Source organism: Mesoplodon densirostris, chromosome 2 (genome assembly GCF_025265405.1).
Source record: "Mesoplodon densirostris isolate mMesDen1 chromosome 2, mMesDen1 primary haplotype, whole genome shotgun sequence".
Lineage (NCBI taxonomy): Eukaryota > Metazoa > Chordata > Mammalia > Artiodactyla > Ziphiidae > Mesoplodon > Mesoplodon densirostris.
The window spans coordinates 38,955,521-38,972,235 of record NC_082662.1 but is presented as its reverse complement, the minus strand read 5'-3'; the positions used below and the strand labels follow the sequence as shown (position 1 = coordinate 38,972,235).

The window sequence follows — 16,715 nt, the reverse complement described above, 5'->3', positions numbered from 1 at the left end:
GTCAGTTAATTAACAGTGACTGCTTTCAGATTGAAAAAAAATTTTTTTTGACTAATAATAACAATGAGAAAACCACCATTTCTTGAAGTCTTTGTCGTATGCTGCATGCTTTACCTATTAAAAGATTTAATCTTCCCAACTATTCTCCATTGAAGAAACTGAGGCCAAGAGATTATGTGTTGGCTGAGGTCTGTGACTCTGAGGTCTGGGCTCTTTCTACCATGCTTCTAGAAGAACTCTTTCTATCATGCCTCTCCTAGAGGATTTGATGGGATAGTACTGGTAGATAAACATGGAAAGGTAGCATTGGGCCAGACTATTCAGAAATGTTTTGCATAAAGCCAAGAATATTTTATTTTATGCTTTGTATATTGGATTCTGAGCAGGGACTAGATGACAGAGGGTAACTGGTGGCAAATGTGGAATGGTTTAGTGTTGGGGAGACTGGTGGCCAAGAGATCAGTTAGGGGGCATCTACAGTGTTTGAGAGTGAGATGATTGAGTCCTGATTTGATGTTCTGCTTAGGATTTTTTTAAAAAATAAATTTATTTACTTATTTTTGGCTGCATTGGGTCTTCATTTCTGCGCACAGGCTTTCTCTAGTTGTGGTGAGCAGGGGCTACTCTTCGTTGTGGTGCACAGGCTTCTCATTGTGGTGGCTTCTCTTGTTGTGGAGCACGGGCTCTAGGCATGTGAGCTTCAGTAGTTGTGGCACGTGGGCTCAGTAGTTGTGGCTTGCGGGTTCTAGAGCGTAGACTCAGTAGTTGTGGTGCATGGGCTTAGTTGCTCTGTGGCATGTGGGATCTTCCTGGACCAGGGTTCAAACCCGTGTTCCCTGCATTGGCAGGCGGATTCTTAACCACTGCGCCACCAGGGAAGTCCCTGCTTAGGAATTCTTAAGCTGATTATATTTTCATCTTGTTTAAAAAGTAGTATTTTTATTGTTTTATTATTATTGCAGAAGGGATACATCATCATTATGGAACATTTAGAAAATAGAATTAGCAAAAACAGGAAAATAAAAATTTTCCTTAATCGTAGCATCTAGGGATCAAACTAGTGTTAACATTTGGTGTATTTCCTGCCAATCTTTTTTATTCACCACTTTTTTTTAATTCTCTTCACTATGAACTTGACTGGTGATTACATGGGAAGATTGACTTTAAACAAATTTTATTCCATGACAGCAAAATTTAAAAATATAGTTGTTATAAGGACTTCCCTTATGATCCAGTGGTTAAGACTTTGCCTTCCAATGCAGGGGGTGCAGGTTCGATCCCTGGTCGGGGAGGTAAGATCCCACATGCCTCGTGGCCAAAAAACCAAAATATGAAACAGAAGCAATATTTAACAAATTCAATAAAGACTTTAAAAATGGTCCATGTCAAAAAAAATTTTTTAAAGGAAAATATATAATTGTTATATAAGAAGTAGAATAGTATAGTATAATGATTAAAAACAGAGGCTCTAGATTCTAGATCAAGCTGCCTGGATTCAAATTGTGGGTCTTGGGAAAGTTACTTAACCTCTGAGATCCTTAGTTTTCCCATCTATAATGAGGTAAATTACAGTAAATCCCTCATAGAGTTGTTATTGAGGATTAATTTAGTCCATATAAAGCACCTGGCTTGTGTTAAGTGCCCAGTAAATGTTAGCTATTATTATTAATTTCTTTTCTCTCGCTAGTTTTTTAAATGTCTCATTGCATCCCATCTGTCTTTTATCATTCATTCACTCACCAAGTATTTGTTGAGGGTCTGCTGCTGTTTTTTGTCATTTTTTAAAAAATTTATTCATTTATTTATTTTGGCTGCCCTGGATCTTAGTTGCAGCACTCAGGATCTTCATTGCAGCATGCGTGGTCTGTTTTTTTTTTTTTTTTTTTTGGCAGCATGCATGAGGGATCTAGTTCCCTGATCAGGGATCGAACTCGGGCCCCCTGCATTGGGAGCGCAGAGTCTTACCCGTGGACCACCAGGGAGGTCCCTGCAGCTGTTTTTAATACATTCAAGGGTTTTCTGCTAGAGTAATGCTGTTGAATAGAATAGAACTTTCTGAAATGATGGAAATGTTCTTTATCTGTGCTGTCCAATAGCCACATGTGGCTAATGAGCATTGAAATGTGGCTAGTACAAACAACGAACTAAATTTAAACTACCCCATGAAGCTTAGTGGCTACTATATTGGACATCCTGGCCTACAGTCCATGTACATCTTTGCTCTTGTTTCACTAAATCTATATGTGTTTCAGCCTAGAAACGTGGTGGTGTGATGAATACCATTCCTATTCTGATGTCACCTTGATCTACTTTCTTAGCCTATCTCTAAGACACACCTTTCCCTTTTATACAAAAAATCATATTCTTTGCTGTCAGCTAAGTTTTCTAATAAGTAAAAGGTAGTGTTAATTCTATCTTGATCTTCACAATAAACCAACAAATGAGATAATGTACATAAAGCCTATGGATCTGTTACAGTCCACAGTAAGCATGAAAATTATTATGATTATTGTTAACCATGGTGGGTTTGCACTCTGATGGTGACTTTTTTTGTTCTGCATAAGCCATCTGCTCAAATATAGTGCAGTTAAAAGCATGGACATGGATTACCTTTTTAAAGAAGTTCTAGTTGTTCATATCTTTCATGTTTTTATGTCTTTACTTTCATTGTATATTTTGAATACAACAAAAGGAAATTATCCTCCCAGGGGCCTAGAGCAAGCAGAGTCCTCTTGGCTTTTGTTACCAGAGGAGTACTATAGCAGTAGAAGCATTTTTTATACTTCCCTAGGATGCCTTAAATATCAAACTACGCATAACTATGTTCCAGTCTCAAAATTCTTAGAATTTTTATTTCCTAAATGCTTTTCAAGTTGTCTTAGAAATTTATTGTTAATACTTTATATTTTTTATAATTCAAATTTTTTGTTACTATTTGTTAGTATGGCTCTTAGTCTATTTTCAAGCTGTTAGTATAGGTTAGTTAGTTTTTATAGGTGCAAAAGTTGAGGCAGAAGTATGAACCAAAGTTTTCCCTCATACTGAGATTATGAGATTTAAATTGGGACGAATCCATCCCTTGGAACCCTAGGATTTTCACAGATATGCCTCCTCAGGGGCTTGACCCCAGGAGGGAGGCTGCTGAGCAGATGAGGCTTTCGGTTTCCATTTTTGCTTCAGCCAGCCAGAGTAGCTTCACTTTGTATCTGTTTTATATTGAACTTCCATATAAGAATTTTGAAGAAAAGGTTTCCACTTAAAAACAAAGAAAATGTTGAAAATTGCTGCATTAGTGATTTTGAAGGCCTACTTGGGAAAAAAGGGTATCTGTATGACCTGCCAGATGGTGGGCATCTAATCCTCTGGGCATGGCTTGGTCCTCTGCTGGCACAGCTATTTTGTGCCCAGCAGGAGTGAGTGAACTGAATTTTTACAGTTTTATTTCTCTCTTTTTCTTGACCCCAACCTCCCTACTTCCTCTTTTCCTTTTATCTTTCTCCCTTCTAAGATTTCTAGCTGGAAGGAAAGGAGTGGGCCTGACGAGTCAATAGAGGCAAGTAGGTGTGTATATTTTGTTTGTGTGTATGTATTTTTTTTTAATACATGGATACAGTTAAGATTGGTTGTTTTATCATCAGTTGCTCTAATTTATCAGTTAAAAAAAAAAGAACAATGAAGTGCTTTGTTGAGTGCAGGGACTGATAGTTTGGGCCTCTTGTGAATAAGGTTGTTTATGCCAGGAAGTCTTATGCTCAAGATCTGTAACCCAATACCATGCCTTGCTCACTTCCACTCCCCAATGGCCTTTTTGAGGACCTGTACCAAGATTTGTTCTCATACCTCTTTGTTATTCTTCATGCCATGAGAAATTTAATATTTCTTTTAGACTCCTTGTTCACATTCTCATGCTTACTTTTCTTTAGGCCACATTCTGAATTTATTTTCCTATCTACCAAATTTTTTCAGAATTGTTTTAGCTCCCCTTCAGAATCCATTTGCAACAATATGATTGCCATTTTGTTAAAATGAAGAATATGCTTTCAAATAACCAAATATTTGTTTGGAGATACTCAGTCCAGCCCTGTGCTGGGTAATATCATGGTGCATAGAAGAGAAGTAGAGGGCTGTCTCCCAGACAGTCTCCTGAGGAAGCAAACTGAACATCTAGGAAACAGATTAATATCCGCTAATGCTATGAGGATACGGCAGGGTATTTTCCCAATCTCAGCTATTAAGAGAGCACTCTTTCCAGTTACCCATTATGAAAATCCCAAAGTCATCTTTGGTTATTCCTTTTATTCCTTGCTTCTAATCAGAAGCTGAGCTCTTGATTCTAAATATTCAAAGACTTTTGCATCTATTCCTTCCTTTATGCATCTGTCAATTCAGTCCTCTTCACTTTTGCCTGGAGTGAGTTATTTTTCCTATCTTTTTGCCCACCTTTTCACTCTTTCTGATACATAGCTCTAATTGTATAGCTTATTTCTTAAAAACCTTTTGTGGCTCCCATTTATTTCAGAATTGAGTCAAAAATTCTTTAGGCTGACAGCTAATGTCTGATCTGTTTTTCCAGCCTTATCTTCAACTATTCCTCTTATGCACTTAACACCACTCCATGATTTCCTAATTGTGTTCTCATGGACAAGTTATTTGACCTCTGGGCTTTCGTTTCCCCTTTTGTTAAAAGAGAGGAATGAACCAGGTTAGAAATCACATTGAGTTAATGTTGAATAATTTTTATTTTTTATTTTATTTTATTTTATTTTATTTTTTTGCGGTACGCAGGCCTCTCACTGTTGTGGCCTCTCCCATTGCGGAGCACAGGCTCCGGACGCGCAGGCTCAGCAGCCATGGCTCACGGGCCTAGCCGCTCTGTGGCACGTGGGATCTTCCCAGACCGGGGCACGAACCCATGTCCCCTGCATCGGCAGGCGGACTCTCAACCACTGCGCCACCAGGGAAGCCCCTTTATTTTATTTTTAAAATATTTATTTATTTATTTGGCTGCACTGGGTCTTAGTTATGGCACGTGGGATCTTTGTTGCCGCATGTGGACTCTTAGTTGCGACATGCAGTCTCAGTTGCAGCATGCATGTGGGATCTAGTTCTCTGACCAGGGATTGAACCCGGGCCCCCTGCATTGGAAGCACAGAGTCTTAACCACTGGACCACCGGAGAAGTTCTTGAAAAAAAAAATTTTTTTTTTCTTTCTTTGCGGTAGGCGGGCCTCTCACTGCTGTGGCCTCTCCCGTTGCGGAGCATAGGCTCCGGACTCACAGGCCCAGCGGCCATGGCTCACTGGCCCAGCAGCTCCGCGGCATGTGGGACCCTCCCGGACCGGGGCACGAACCCGCGTCCCCTGCATTGGCAGGCGGACTCTCAACCACTGCGCCACCAGGGAAGCCCTTGAATAATTTTTAAATGATCAGGTTTGAAAAATATATTATCTCAGAGTATGTGTGTGTGTGTGTGTGTCTGTGTGTGTCTGTGTGTGTCTCTGTGTGTGCTGTTCAGAATAAATGGGAAGCATTTAAAAATGATGGACTGGGACTTCCCTGGTGGTCCAGTGGTTAAGACTCTGTGCTTCCAATTCAGGGGGCCCGGGTTCAATTCCTGGTCAGAGAACTAGATCCAACATGCCGCAACTAAAAGATTCCACATGTTGCAACTAAAAGATCCCGTGTGTTGCAACAAAGATCCCATATGCCTTAACTAAGACCCGGCTCAGCCAAATAAATAAAATTTTAAAAAGTATTTTAAATAAATAAATAAAAATGATGGATTAAAGTGCATCTTTTTTATTTTATCATTGTAATCCTAGTGAGTAACTAGGTGAAAGAGTGTCGATATAGCCCTCAAAGCAAATTTTATAATACTAGCATATTGGTAAGGGGGGGGTCTTAATATTGTTTACTCTTCTCTGTACTAAGGTAGAAAGTCTAATGACTTGGGAATTGAGTCTAAGTTCTAATTTCATATAACCAGCAAGTTTCTGTAAAATAAAATGTGGAATAAGCTTCAGTACTGTTTATGTCATCATCTGTGGAGAGTGAAGTAGTACAACCCCAGAAAGAAGGTGATTTTTAAAAAATTTATTGAGATATAATCGACATAATGGAAGATGATTTTTAATATAAACAATGGCTAACATTTATTGAGTATGTATTATGGACCCCTGTTGATCGTTTTCCTACCCCGCCCGCATTTTTTACTTTCTAGACCTCTCCCATCTCAGCAAATGGAATTGCCATTCATCTATTACTTATGCCAAAAACCTAGGTGCCATCCTTAATATCTTTCCTTTACACCCTACCTCAAACCTTCAAGTAGTTTAGCATTATCTTTAAAATATGCCCTGTCTGCCTACTACTTACTACCTCCACAAGCCAGCATCCTAGTTCAGTTCCCCTCTTGCCCCATGGTAGCCAGATTGAACTTTAAAAAGGTAAATCAGATCATACCATCGCCCACTGCTGAATTTCCTTCTGTGACTTTTTGTTACCCTTCAAATGAAATCTAAACTCTGGGCTTTGATGTACAAGGCCTTAATTTGTCCTGCCTGCCTCTCTGACCTTATTTCTGATCACTCTTCCTGTAGCTTACACCATCCTAACCACCACCCTTACTGACCTTTTTGTTTCTCAAATACACCAACCTCTTTCCTACTTCAGAGTCTTTGTACTTTCTTTTCCCGTTTCCTGTAGTAATGTCTTTATCCCAGAATCATTTGGCATGCTTCTTCTGAGCTATCCCCTCCTCATAGAGACTTCTGTTGACTAGCCTGTCTAAAATAGCCATCCAATATCACTACTTATCCCCTCATTCTGCTTTGTCTTTATAGTTCTTATCATCTTTGAAAATATTTATTCATTTGTTTACTTATTGTTTATAGCCTCCAGGGTAGGGTGAGCTCCCTGAGGGTAGAACTTTATAATGTTCACCACTGTATTGAGTTAGCTAAAAAGTTCGTTCGGGTTTTTCCGTAACATCTTATGGAAAACCCGAATGAACTTTTTAGCCAACCCAATATTTCCAGTGCCTATAAAATAGTATCTATAGAAGCAGATACTACATAGAAGCAAGCCAGTTTGCATCACAGAAACGTAAAAACTTACAGTTCACCTCTGGATCTGAAGGTGGATGTCAGGCTTGGGCTGAAAATAGGAGGACTATTGAAAGTCTTTTCAGGGATAACTGGGCCTAAAAGTCACCATCCCCATTCTTTGCAACTAATCAGTTAAGTCTCACCCACCCCGACAAGAGATGAATTTTTATTTTGGGGAAAAAATTGAACCAGAATGTTAGAACGCTTACCTACCTTCATACTAGGTAAGCATCTAAAAGCATGCTAAAAGCATCTGACAGCAGATGGGGAAGGAATGTTATACTGAGAAGAGAGAGATGAAGGGATTGTCTGCATACTGAATGGTGAGGCTCTTGAGACTTCTAGTCCTCTTCTATCACGTGGCTCTTAAGCAGGTAGGAATCATCTGCCTCCCACCCACACCCACACCACCTGCCAGGAAATTGGTGGATTTAGAGAAATTGAAGAGCCCCAAGTAAAAGAAGAAAACTTTAAAATGTAACTACCAAAAAACCTTCTAATTACTATCTTCTAAATATATATCCTTCCAGGAGAGGTTAGAGAAGGAGCTGCATCTATGAAACAAGAATGGTATACTATAAAATAGGAATAATTAGGGCCTCCCTGGTGGCGCAGTGGTTGAGAGTCCGCCTGCTGATGCAGGGGATACGGGTTCGTGCCCCGGTCTGGGAGGATCCCATATGCCGCGGAGCGGCTGGGCCCGTGAGCCATGGCCGCTGGGCCTGCGCATCCGGAGCCTGTGCTCCGCAACAGGAGAGGCCACAACAGTGAGAGGCCCACATACCGCAAAAAGAAAAAAAAAAAAAAAAAGGAATAATTAGAGAACCACAAAGATTCTTGGAAATTTTAAAATATAATTATTTATTTATATATGGTTCTATATGATTATTTACTTATGGTTTTATTTAAACCATTTGACTAGAAGGCCAAGGAGATAAAGTTGAGGAAATCATCCATTAATGGAGAAAAGCCAAAGATGGAAAATAAGAGAGAAAAGATAAGAAAATTAAAGGATCAATCTAGGAAGTCTGTTTTTGACTAATACAAGAACATTTTCTACAACTGAAGAACATGAACTTCCAAAGTGAAAGGTCCTACCAAGTGCCCAGCACAATGAATGAAAAAAAAGACCTGCCCCAGAGCATATGATTATGAAATTTTAGAATATGGGCAATAAAAATAAGATTCTAAGCACTTTCACTGGTGGGGGTGGGGGGGAACGAGATGCCGTATAGAAGACTGAAAGTTAAAATGGTATCAGACTTCTCAACACCAGCTCTTGAAGCTCTACCGATGGAACAATGCTTTCTGAGAGAAAATTATTTCCTACTTAGAATTCTGTATCCAGTCAAACTACCAGTCAGGCATGAGAGTAAAGACATTTTCAGACATGCAACATTTTGAAAACTTTGCCCTTGCAAAAGCTTTTCTTTTGAAGCTTCTGGGGGATGTGTCCCATCAAAAACAAGGGGGTAAACAAAACAACTAAGTAAAAATAAAAAGGAAGGTGTAAGATCTGGAAAGAAGGATGATAGCAAGACCCAGGGTGACTGCTGGATAACAGTCTAGAGAATAAGCAGTCCAAACTGGAGTGGGAGGATCAAGAACTCCAGGAGAAATATTGGGGAGTGGGGTTTAAGGAAAGAATTCATGGATTTCCAGATGTGTTTGACATGGTGGATATTGATTTTCAGAAGAATTTTACAATTCTCTTGGAGGCTTTGGGAAGAATTAATGGTAGGCATATAGTAACTAAGCAAATGAAAAATTAGGCAAAACATTAAAAATTGTGCAAGAAATAAAATGTAATTATAATATATTACTTGGCTTAGTAGTGATTATCATCAGTCATAATAATGTAAATGCTGAGTTTTTTTTCTCCTAAGTATTGATTTTACCCAAAATTGTCTTTTACCCAATATTTGAAAGGAAGTAATTTAAGAGGGTGGAACGCTCAGCTTCCACACTGGAAAGTCAGTAGAAGGTCAGAAATAGCAGTATAAGTATGTTAGTTAGCTAGAGCTGTGTTGGTAAGTAGAAGAAACAGTAAAATAATTGTTACTTACTCAGGGGAGTAGGATTCAGTGGTGATATGGGCAGCCCTGGGTTCTATTTTCATTATATACCTATTTGAAGCTTTGTAAATTATAACTGAGGAAAATTAAGTTAGGAGGCAATTGCAGTCATCTAGAGAGAGCTTGGACTATGGGTAGCAGTGTAGGTGGAAAGAAGTAATTGGATTCTGGATATTTTTGAAAGTAGAGGCAATAGAATTTCCTAATGGATTGGGTGTGGGATATTAGCACAAGGAAGCAGGAATCTAGAATGACTCTTATTTAGGTTTTTTTTTTTTTTTTCGGTACGCGGGCCTCTCATTGTTGTGGCTTTTCCTGTTGTGGAGCACAGGCTCCGGACGCGCAGGCTCAGCGGCCATGGCTCACGGGCCCAGCCGCTCCGCGGCATATGGGATCTTCCCAGACCGGGACACGAACCCGCGTCCCCTGCATCGGCAGGCGTGCTCTCTACCACTGCGCCACCAGGGAAGCCCCTTATTTAGGTTTTTGACTTGAATGACTGGGAGAATTGAATTGCCAGTAACTACATTGGGGAAGACTGAATAGGGGACAGGTTTGGGGATGGGAGATCAGGAGATATCAAGTTGACAGTTGGGTAAACAAGTCTGGAATTCAGAGGAGAGGTTCAGGATGGTTGTGTCTCTTAGTAGTTAGGGGACCTTAGGTAAGTTATGTAACCTCTGTAATCTCAGTTTTCTCATCTGTGAAGTAGAGAATAATAATAGTATTACTGTACCAGGTTGATGGTGATGCCGAAAACTTGGCCTCTCTGCACTGGTGCCAAATCGAATCTCGGAGACAGAGTTTTGGGTGAAGTGAAAAGGAATAGCTTTATTGCTTTGCCAGACAAAGGGGGACACAGCGGGCTTGTGCCCTGAAAAACTGTGTGTCCCAACCTGGGGAGATTTGGTGAGGAGTTTTATAGCAGTGGTTCAAGGGTGTGGTTGCTGATAAGAATCAGGGTGTGTACAGGGCCTGCATGCCTTTAATCTGGCCTAGGTGGTCTCCTGATGAGCTTCTTGAGGTTAATCAAACTGTGATCTTCTCTGGAATGAAGAATGCTAACGTCTTCCATTTGTTGGGGGTTTTAGTTCTGTAGAAGAGCTCAAAGATATTGTTATGTGTATCCCTTGAGGTAGAACCAGGGCCCTGCCCCAAGGCTGCACTTTGTTTTTCTCTCTCTTTTTTTTTTTGGTTAAAAATAATTTTTTATTGCCCAGGGTATTTTTTTCTAGTGTCCTATTTTGTTTGTTTGTTTTTGTTTTCTTTTTTAATAACTGTAAATTCAAGCTTACAGAAGCTTACCTTTGTCTTGAAAAACAAAACAATAAAGCTTTTATATCAATTGCTAACCTGGTCTCATTTTAAGAGAATGATGGGAGTTATCTTGCAAGAGTAAAATTTATACCATGAATGATGCAGGTCTAAGTCTGATGGTACTAAAAGGAGACAACAGCATTGTTGACAAAATTAAAAATAATCTGCTGGTGGCATTTGCAGAAAAGAAGCCCTCGCAAATTTCTAAACGACAGTAAACTCTGTTAGGAAATTCTAAAGTGTTTTACGGGCCAAAAAGGGAATGAGGTTAGTAAAATGCCTCAACAGAGTTTGAATAAAATACTGGATTTGAAAGTTACTGGAACTTGGATATGTAAAAATAGGGTGTAGGTTGGGTCTTGCTTACAGTGGTCTCAAGTTCAAATAAACTACTGTGATAGTACACCACTTCACAAGTCACACTCTTTCCCAGGGGCTCTTCTTTTCCCTCAGTAGGTACTGGCAGAAGGTGTGCTTAGTCGTTTTCCAGTGTAGATGCCTAGTCCCAAAGCCAAAACATGGGAGAGGAAGAGGGATGGAATGAACACCTTAAGAAATTCTTCAGAGAAAATCCCCCCTTTTTTCATGGCTCCACTTTTCCTCATGCTTAAGGAAATGGAATGTTTAGGGTGCCTGAAGTGGAACTCCTTAGGTGGAACGTTTTCAGGTCTACTGAACCAGTCGGATACCCAGTGTACGATTTTCTTCAAAGAATCCACTTCTTTTTTTTTTTTTTTTGTGGTACGTGGGCCTCTCACTGTTGTGGCCTCTCCCGTTGTGGAGCACAGGCTCCGGATGCGCAGGCTCAGCGGCCATGGCTCACGGGCCCAGCCGCTCCACGGCATGTGGGATCTTCCCGGACCGGGGCACGAACCCGTGTCCCCTGCATCGGCAGGCAGACTCTCAACTACTGCGCCACCAGGGAAGCCCAAAGGATCCACTTCTTTCTCTCCTTCTGCAATTTCTTTTTCTGTCTGAGAGCTATGGTCCCTGCTGGTGTGCATTTCCACATCAAACATGATCTGCCCAACTTCTTGTGGGGAAAGACTATCTCAGTGAGAACTGCCTCTTGAACTACTCCGTCCAGATTCATGTTGTGCATCCAAAAGAATCTTTTCCATATCTCCATTGTGGATAGAAGATGAGGAGGGTACATGTTCTAGCCCCCCCATTTTTCCCATTGCCATTGTCATTGGCCTTGCTGCTGTTCATGGGGACCTCCACGCAAGAACTGCTGAGGCCGCCGGTTGGGGGCAGAGACTGTTCACCTTCCTCACAGTTGTTGTCTGGGGCCGGCGGCTGCTGTACTGAGACGACATTGTCGCATCAGGACCATCTGGTTCTCGGGCAGCAACACTGCACTTTGTTTCTTTTCTTTTCTTTTTTTTTTTTTTTTTTTAACGAATATCTTGTTTTTAAATTTTTATTTATTTTTTATTTTTGGCTGCATTGGGTCTTAATTGCAGTACATGGACTCTCTAGTTGAGGCGTGCAGGCTTAGTTGCTCTGCGGCATGTGGGAATTTAGTTCCCCAACCAGAGATCAAACCTGCGTCCCCTGCATGATTCTTTACCACTGGACTGCCGGGGAAGTCCCCTGCACTTTGTTTCTTGACTGCTCCTCCCTTGTCTCTGCATCCCCTCCCTTCCCAGATTAGCAACTGTTTGAAAGGCTTCTGTGCCAAGGAGCCCCACAGGGTCCTGCTCGTTTCACTGGGAGGATTAAATGAAATAAAGTACATAAAGAACTTATCATGGGACTTCCCTGGTGGCGCAGTGGTTAAGAATCAGCCTGCCAATGCAGAGAACACAGGTTCAAGCCCTGGTCGGGGAAGATCCCACATGCTGCTAGAGCAGCTAAGTCCGTGTGCCACAGCTACTGAGCCTGCCCTCTACAGCCCACGCACCACAACTACTGAAGCACGTGCGCCTACAGCCCGTGCTCCACAAGAGAAGCCACCTCACCGCAGGGAAGAGTAGCCCCCTGCTCACCGCAACTAGAGAAAGCCCGGGCATAGCAACGAAGACCCAACGCAGTCGAAAATAAAGTAAATAGGGGCTTCCCTGGTGGCGCAGTGGTTGAGAGTCCACCTGCCGATGCAGGGGACGCGGGTTCGTGCCCCGGTCCGGGAAGATCCCACATGCCACGGAGCGGCTGGGCCCGTGAGCCATGGCCACTGAGCCTGCGTGTCCGGAGCCTGTGCTCTGCAATGGGAGAGGCCACAGCAGTGAGAGGCCCGTGTACCGCAAAAATAAATAAATAAATAAATAAAAATAAAGTAAATAAATTTATTTTTTTAAAAAAGAGCTTAGGGCTTCCCTGGTGGCGCAGTGGTTGAGAGTCCGCCTGCCGATGCAGGGGACACGGGTTCGTGCCCCGGTCCAGGAAGATCCCACATGCCACGGAGCGGCTGGGCCCGTGAGCCATGGCCACTGAGCCTGCGCGTCCAGAGCTTGTGCTCCGCAACGGGAGAGGCCACAACAGTGAGAGGCCCGCGTACCGCAAAAAAAAAAAAAAAAAAAAAAAAAAAAAAAGAGCTTATCACAATGCAAGGCACTAAATCTGAGCTATTATTTTTATTATTGATGCTGCTGTTATTATAATCATCTGCAGCATCATATAATAAGCCTGTATAGCATAAAGCTTAAGAGTTAAGGATCCAAACAACAATAAATAGATAATGTATTAAGCAAAAAAAAAGAGTTAAGGATCCAGTCATGACTGCCGTTTGCTAGTTGTGTGACCTGGGGGAAGCCACTTAATCTGTCTTCAGTTTTGTCTGTAAAACGGAGATAGTAATAGTACCTATTACATAATGTCTTCATAAGGATTAAATGAGGTAATTCCTATGAAGTATTTAGTACAGTGTCTGACACATTATGAGTGCTCAGTAAATGTTATCTACTATTATCATTATTTGTGAACTCCTTAAAGAAGGAACCATCATGTTTATTTCTGTGGCCCCCACTTGATCCTCATTGCTTGGCACTGTGCTTAGTATATACGTGACAGGCCGTAAAAAAAAATTTAAGTGTTCTGTTTATGGAGAGTACAAACCTTGCACTTAGTATTTACTTGATACATGCTTGTTGTATTGAATTGGGGAAGAAATAAATCATTGGGAGGTGTTTCAGAAGTATGCTCACATAATTTGAAGTTTGTGTTTATATATTTTACTATTTTGTTGTGAGTTTATGAGTAATTGTAGACTAAAGGATAAATTTGGGAAGGGGGAAGAAGCTTTTTCAGTGCTTGGGGAGACAATCTATATACTTGGGTTTGTGGATTTTAGTTCTCTTCTGAACTTCCTGGATTAAAAAAAAACATTCTGGGAACATTTAAAGTCACTGCACATATATGTATTAATAGTTCCGCCTTTGTCAGGAGACGTGGTATTTTGCTGCTTGCATGGCAGTTTTGAGCAGTGTGGTTTAAATTTTTCTATGAAATAAAGAAAATACAGAATGAATTCATTCTTAGTCTCATTTTACTTTCAGTTGTTATTCAAGATAGAGGATATTTTTCTCTCAGAAATCTAGGATGTTTTTATATTTATTAAACTGGTTTAATATTTATAAGCAAGCAGATCTAATTTAAACTTCTTAGATATTTGTATTGTTTCACTAAGAAAAAGTAAAATTTGACCATGAACTTGATTTGTCCTTTTGTTATTATATATAGTGCTATTGACATTATCTAGTGATGGCTGCAGAATGTTTATTCTGCCTTTAGCTATCTTAAAATTGGACTATAAAAACCATGGAGAGAAAAGAGAAAGCCAGACTGAACCAGCTCTGCTTAGTGTCACCTGATGTGAGGCTCTGGTGGTTAATGTCTGTTCAGCTGAGTTTTCCTTATGAGTTTTCGTATCTATGACCTCGCACAACCAGTTTTCCATGATGTAATACCTCTAAAACACGTTTGAACTGCAGCAAGCCTCACCCAAGTATAGTACTCCTTTTTTTTTTTTTTTTTTTTTTTTTTTGCGGTATGCGGGCCTCTCACTGTTGTGGCCTCTCCCGTTGCGGAGCACAGGCTCCGGACGCGTAGGCTCGGCGGCCATGGCTCACGGGCCCAGCTGCTCCACGGCATGTGGGATCTTCCCGGACCGGGGCACGAACCCATGTCCCCTGCATCGGCAGGCGGACTCTCAACCACTGCGCCACCAGGGAAGCCCAGTACTCCTTTTTTTATGGATCTAACATTCATAGCTCTTTTGGGCCTTGAGTTCTGAGCCATTTCCCTCTCTTCTCCTTTTTGATTATTGGTAATTTTTTCTAGTCTAAGAGAGCGTTGGTATCTTTGCTTTATTTGGGAGTAAAATGCAAAGCAGTTCATTTTATTTTTTTATTATTTTTTAATTAATTAATTAATTAATTTATGGCTGTGTTGGGTCTTCGTTGCTGCACGCAGGCTTTCTCTAGTTGTGGCGAGCAGGGGCTACTCTTCGTTATGGTGCGCAGGCTTCTCATTGTGGTGGCTTCTCTTGTTGCGGAGCACAGGCTCTAGGTGCGCGGGCTTCGTTCGTTGTAGCACACGGGCTCAGTAGTTGTGGCTCGCGGGCTCTAGAGCGCAGGCTCAGTAGTTGTGGCACACGGGTTTAGTTACTCCGTGACACGTGGGATCTTCCTGGACCAGGGCTCGAACCTGTGTCCCCTGCACTGGCAAGTGGATTCTCAACCACTGCGCCACCAGGGAAGCTCCACATTTTAATATTTTATTGTAGGTTTATTTCAGGCCTCTTAATTGTTTTTTTACCAAACTTTGGAGTCAGACATTTTTCTGGAAAGACCAGTACAGGTCAGAAGAACTCTTATAATATGGATGGTGCTTTTATTGCTCAAAGTTGGCAGTAGAAAGGCTTTTAAAGCTAACCAGTAAGATTTTCATTAGTTTACAGATAGACCGTTTTTTATGAATCAAAAATGAAATTATTATTGAACCACTGGCCTTTTTCTTCCATACTGATTGTCACAGAACAAAGCATAGGCTTTGGGGCCTAATAGATCCAGATTCCAGTACCTTCTCTAATCTTTGTCAAGTCACTTAAATACTCTGAACCTCATTTTCCTAGATGATAAAATGGGGGTAATTTCATCTCACGTAGTACCTATAAAACACCTAGCACAGTTTCCAGGTATATTGTAGGTGAGCAATAAGTAGTAATTTTCTTGACAGCTTTGATACAATGGCCACAGACCTCTTACTAGGTCCTGTTATGCAGAATTGAAGAGGTCCAAGCCTGACAGTAATGTCAGTGTTTTGTTTTTCAGAATGAGGATAGATAGATGTGTTTTAGACTACAATCACACCTCTCCCTCATTCTTCTGTTTAGGTAATAAACTTTTGAGAAGGCATAACATTTAAACTTTAATGTTTAACTCTGAGCTTTATACATAACTGAGAATTCAATAAATATTTGACCCACTGGATGTAAATGCCACGAAGGAACATAATAACATTATTATTTTCCTTATGCTTGTTTAGAAAGAGTCAAATCCCAAAGTCTATCCTAGATCTGTGAGCATTATAACATAGAATAGTGACCCATAAATTTTTTTGATTGTGTATCTATTATTAGTTTTCTATGGCTGCTGTAGCAAATTGCCACAAACCTAATGGCTTAAAACAACATGAAAGTATTATCTTACAGTTCTGTAGGTCAGAAGTCTGATGAGTCTTACTGGGGTAAATTCAAGGAGGGCTATGGAGGCTCTAGGGGATCATCTATTTTCTTACTTTTTTCAGCTTCTAGAGTCTGTTTTGCATTCCTTGGCTTGTAGTCCCCTTCCATCTTCAAAGCCAGCCAAGACCAGTTGAGTCTTTTTCACCTTGTATCCCTCTGATACTGACTCTTCTGCCTCCCTCTTCCACCTTTGAATACCTCTTGTGATTACCTTGCACCCACTTTGCTAATCCAGGATAATCTCCCTAATTTAAAGTGAGCTGATTAGTAATCTTAATTCCATCTGCAGTTTAATTTATTCTACTTGCCTACTAACATAACATATTCACAGGTTCTAGGGATTAGGACATGAACATCTTTGGATATCTTCTGTCTTCCATAGTATCCCATTAGGAAAACATTTTTGAGCACATCCCCAGGTGCTGCGATCAACCCTTATTAAATATTAGTAAAACTTAATTTCTCTTTTTCATATTAAAAAAGTAAAAATTGTAATTTTCTTTACATTCTTCAGTCTTGCTTATTCCCCAGT

General features: G+C 40.8%; 1 protein-coding gene and 1 pseudogene across 4 annotated transcripts in view; one reads left to right on the top strand and one right to left on the bottom strand.

The window, feature by feature from the left end:
* Nucleotides 1–16,715, top strand: part of TESK2 (testis associated actin remodelling kinase 2) — a 134,171-nt gene that overhangs the window by 67,751 nt on the left and 49,705 nt on the right. Inside the window, exon 1 of one of the 4 annotated variants that reach the window (XM_060089716.1) lies at nucleotides 5,373–5,429. The exons of the other annotated variants lie outside the window; for them this stretch is intronic. Within the exon in view, the coding sequence (XP_059945699.1) occupies nucleotides 5,422–5,429 (8 nt within the window). The 5' untranslated portion in view covers nucleotides 5,373–5,421. Of the gene's footprint in view, nucleotides 1–5,372; nucleotides 5,430–16,715 lie in introns of those variants that run through there. 4 annotated transcript variants of the gene reach the window in all.
* On the bottom strand, nucleotides 10,947–11,796 carry LOC132479596 (BCL2/adenovirus E1B 19 kDa protein-interacting protein 3-like; annotated as a pseudogene).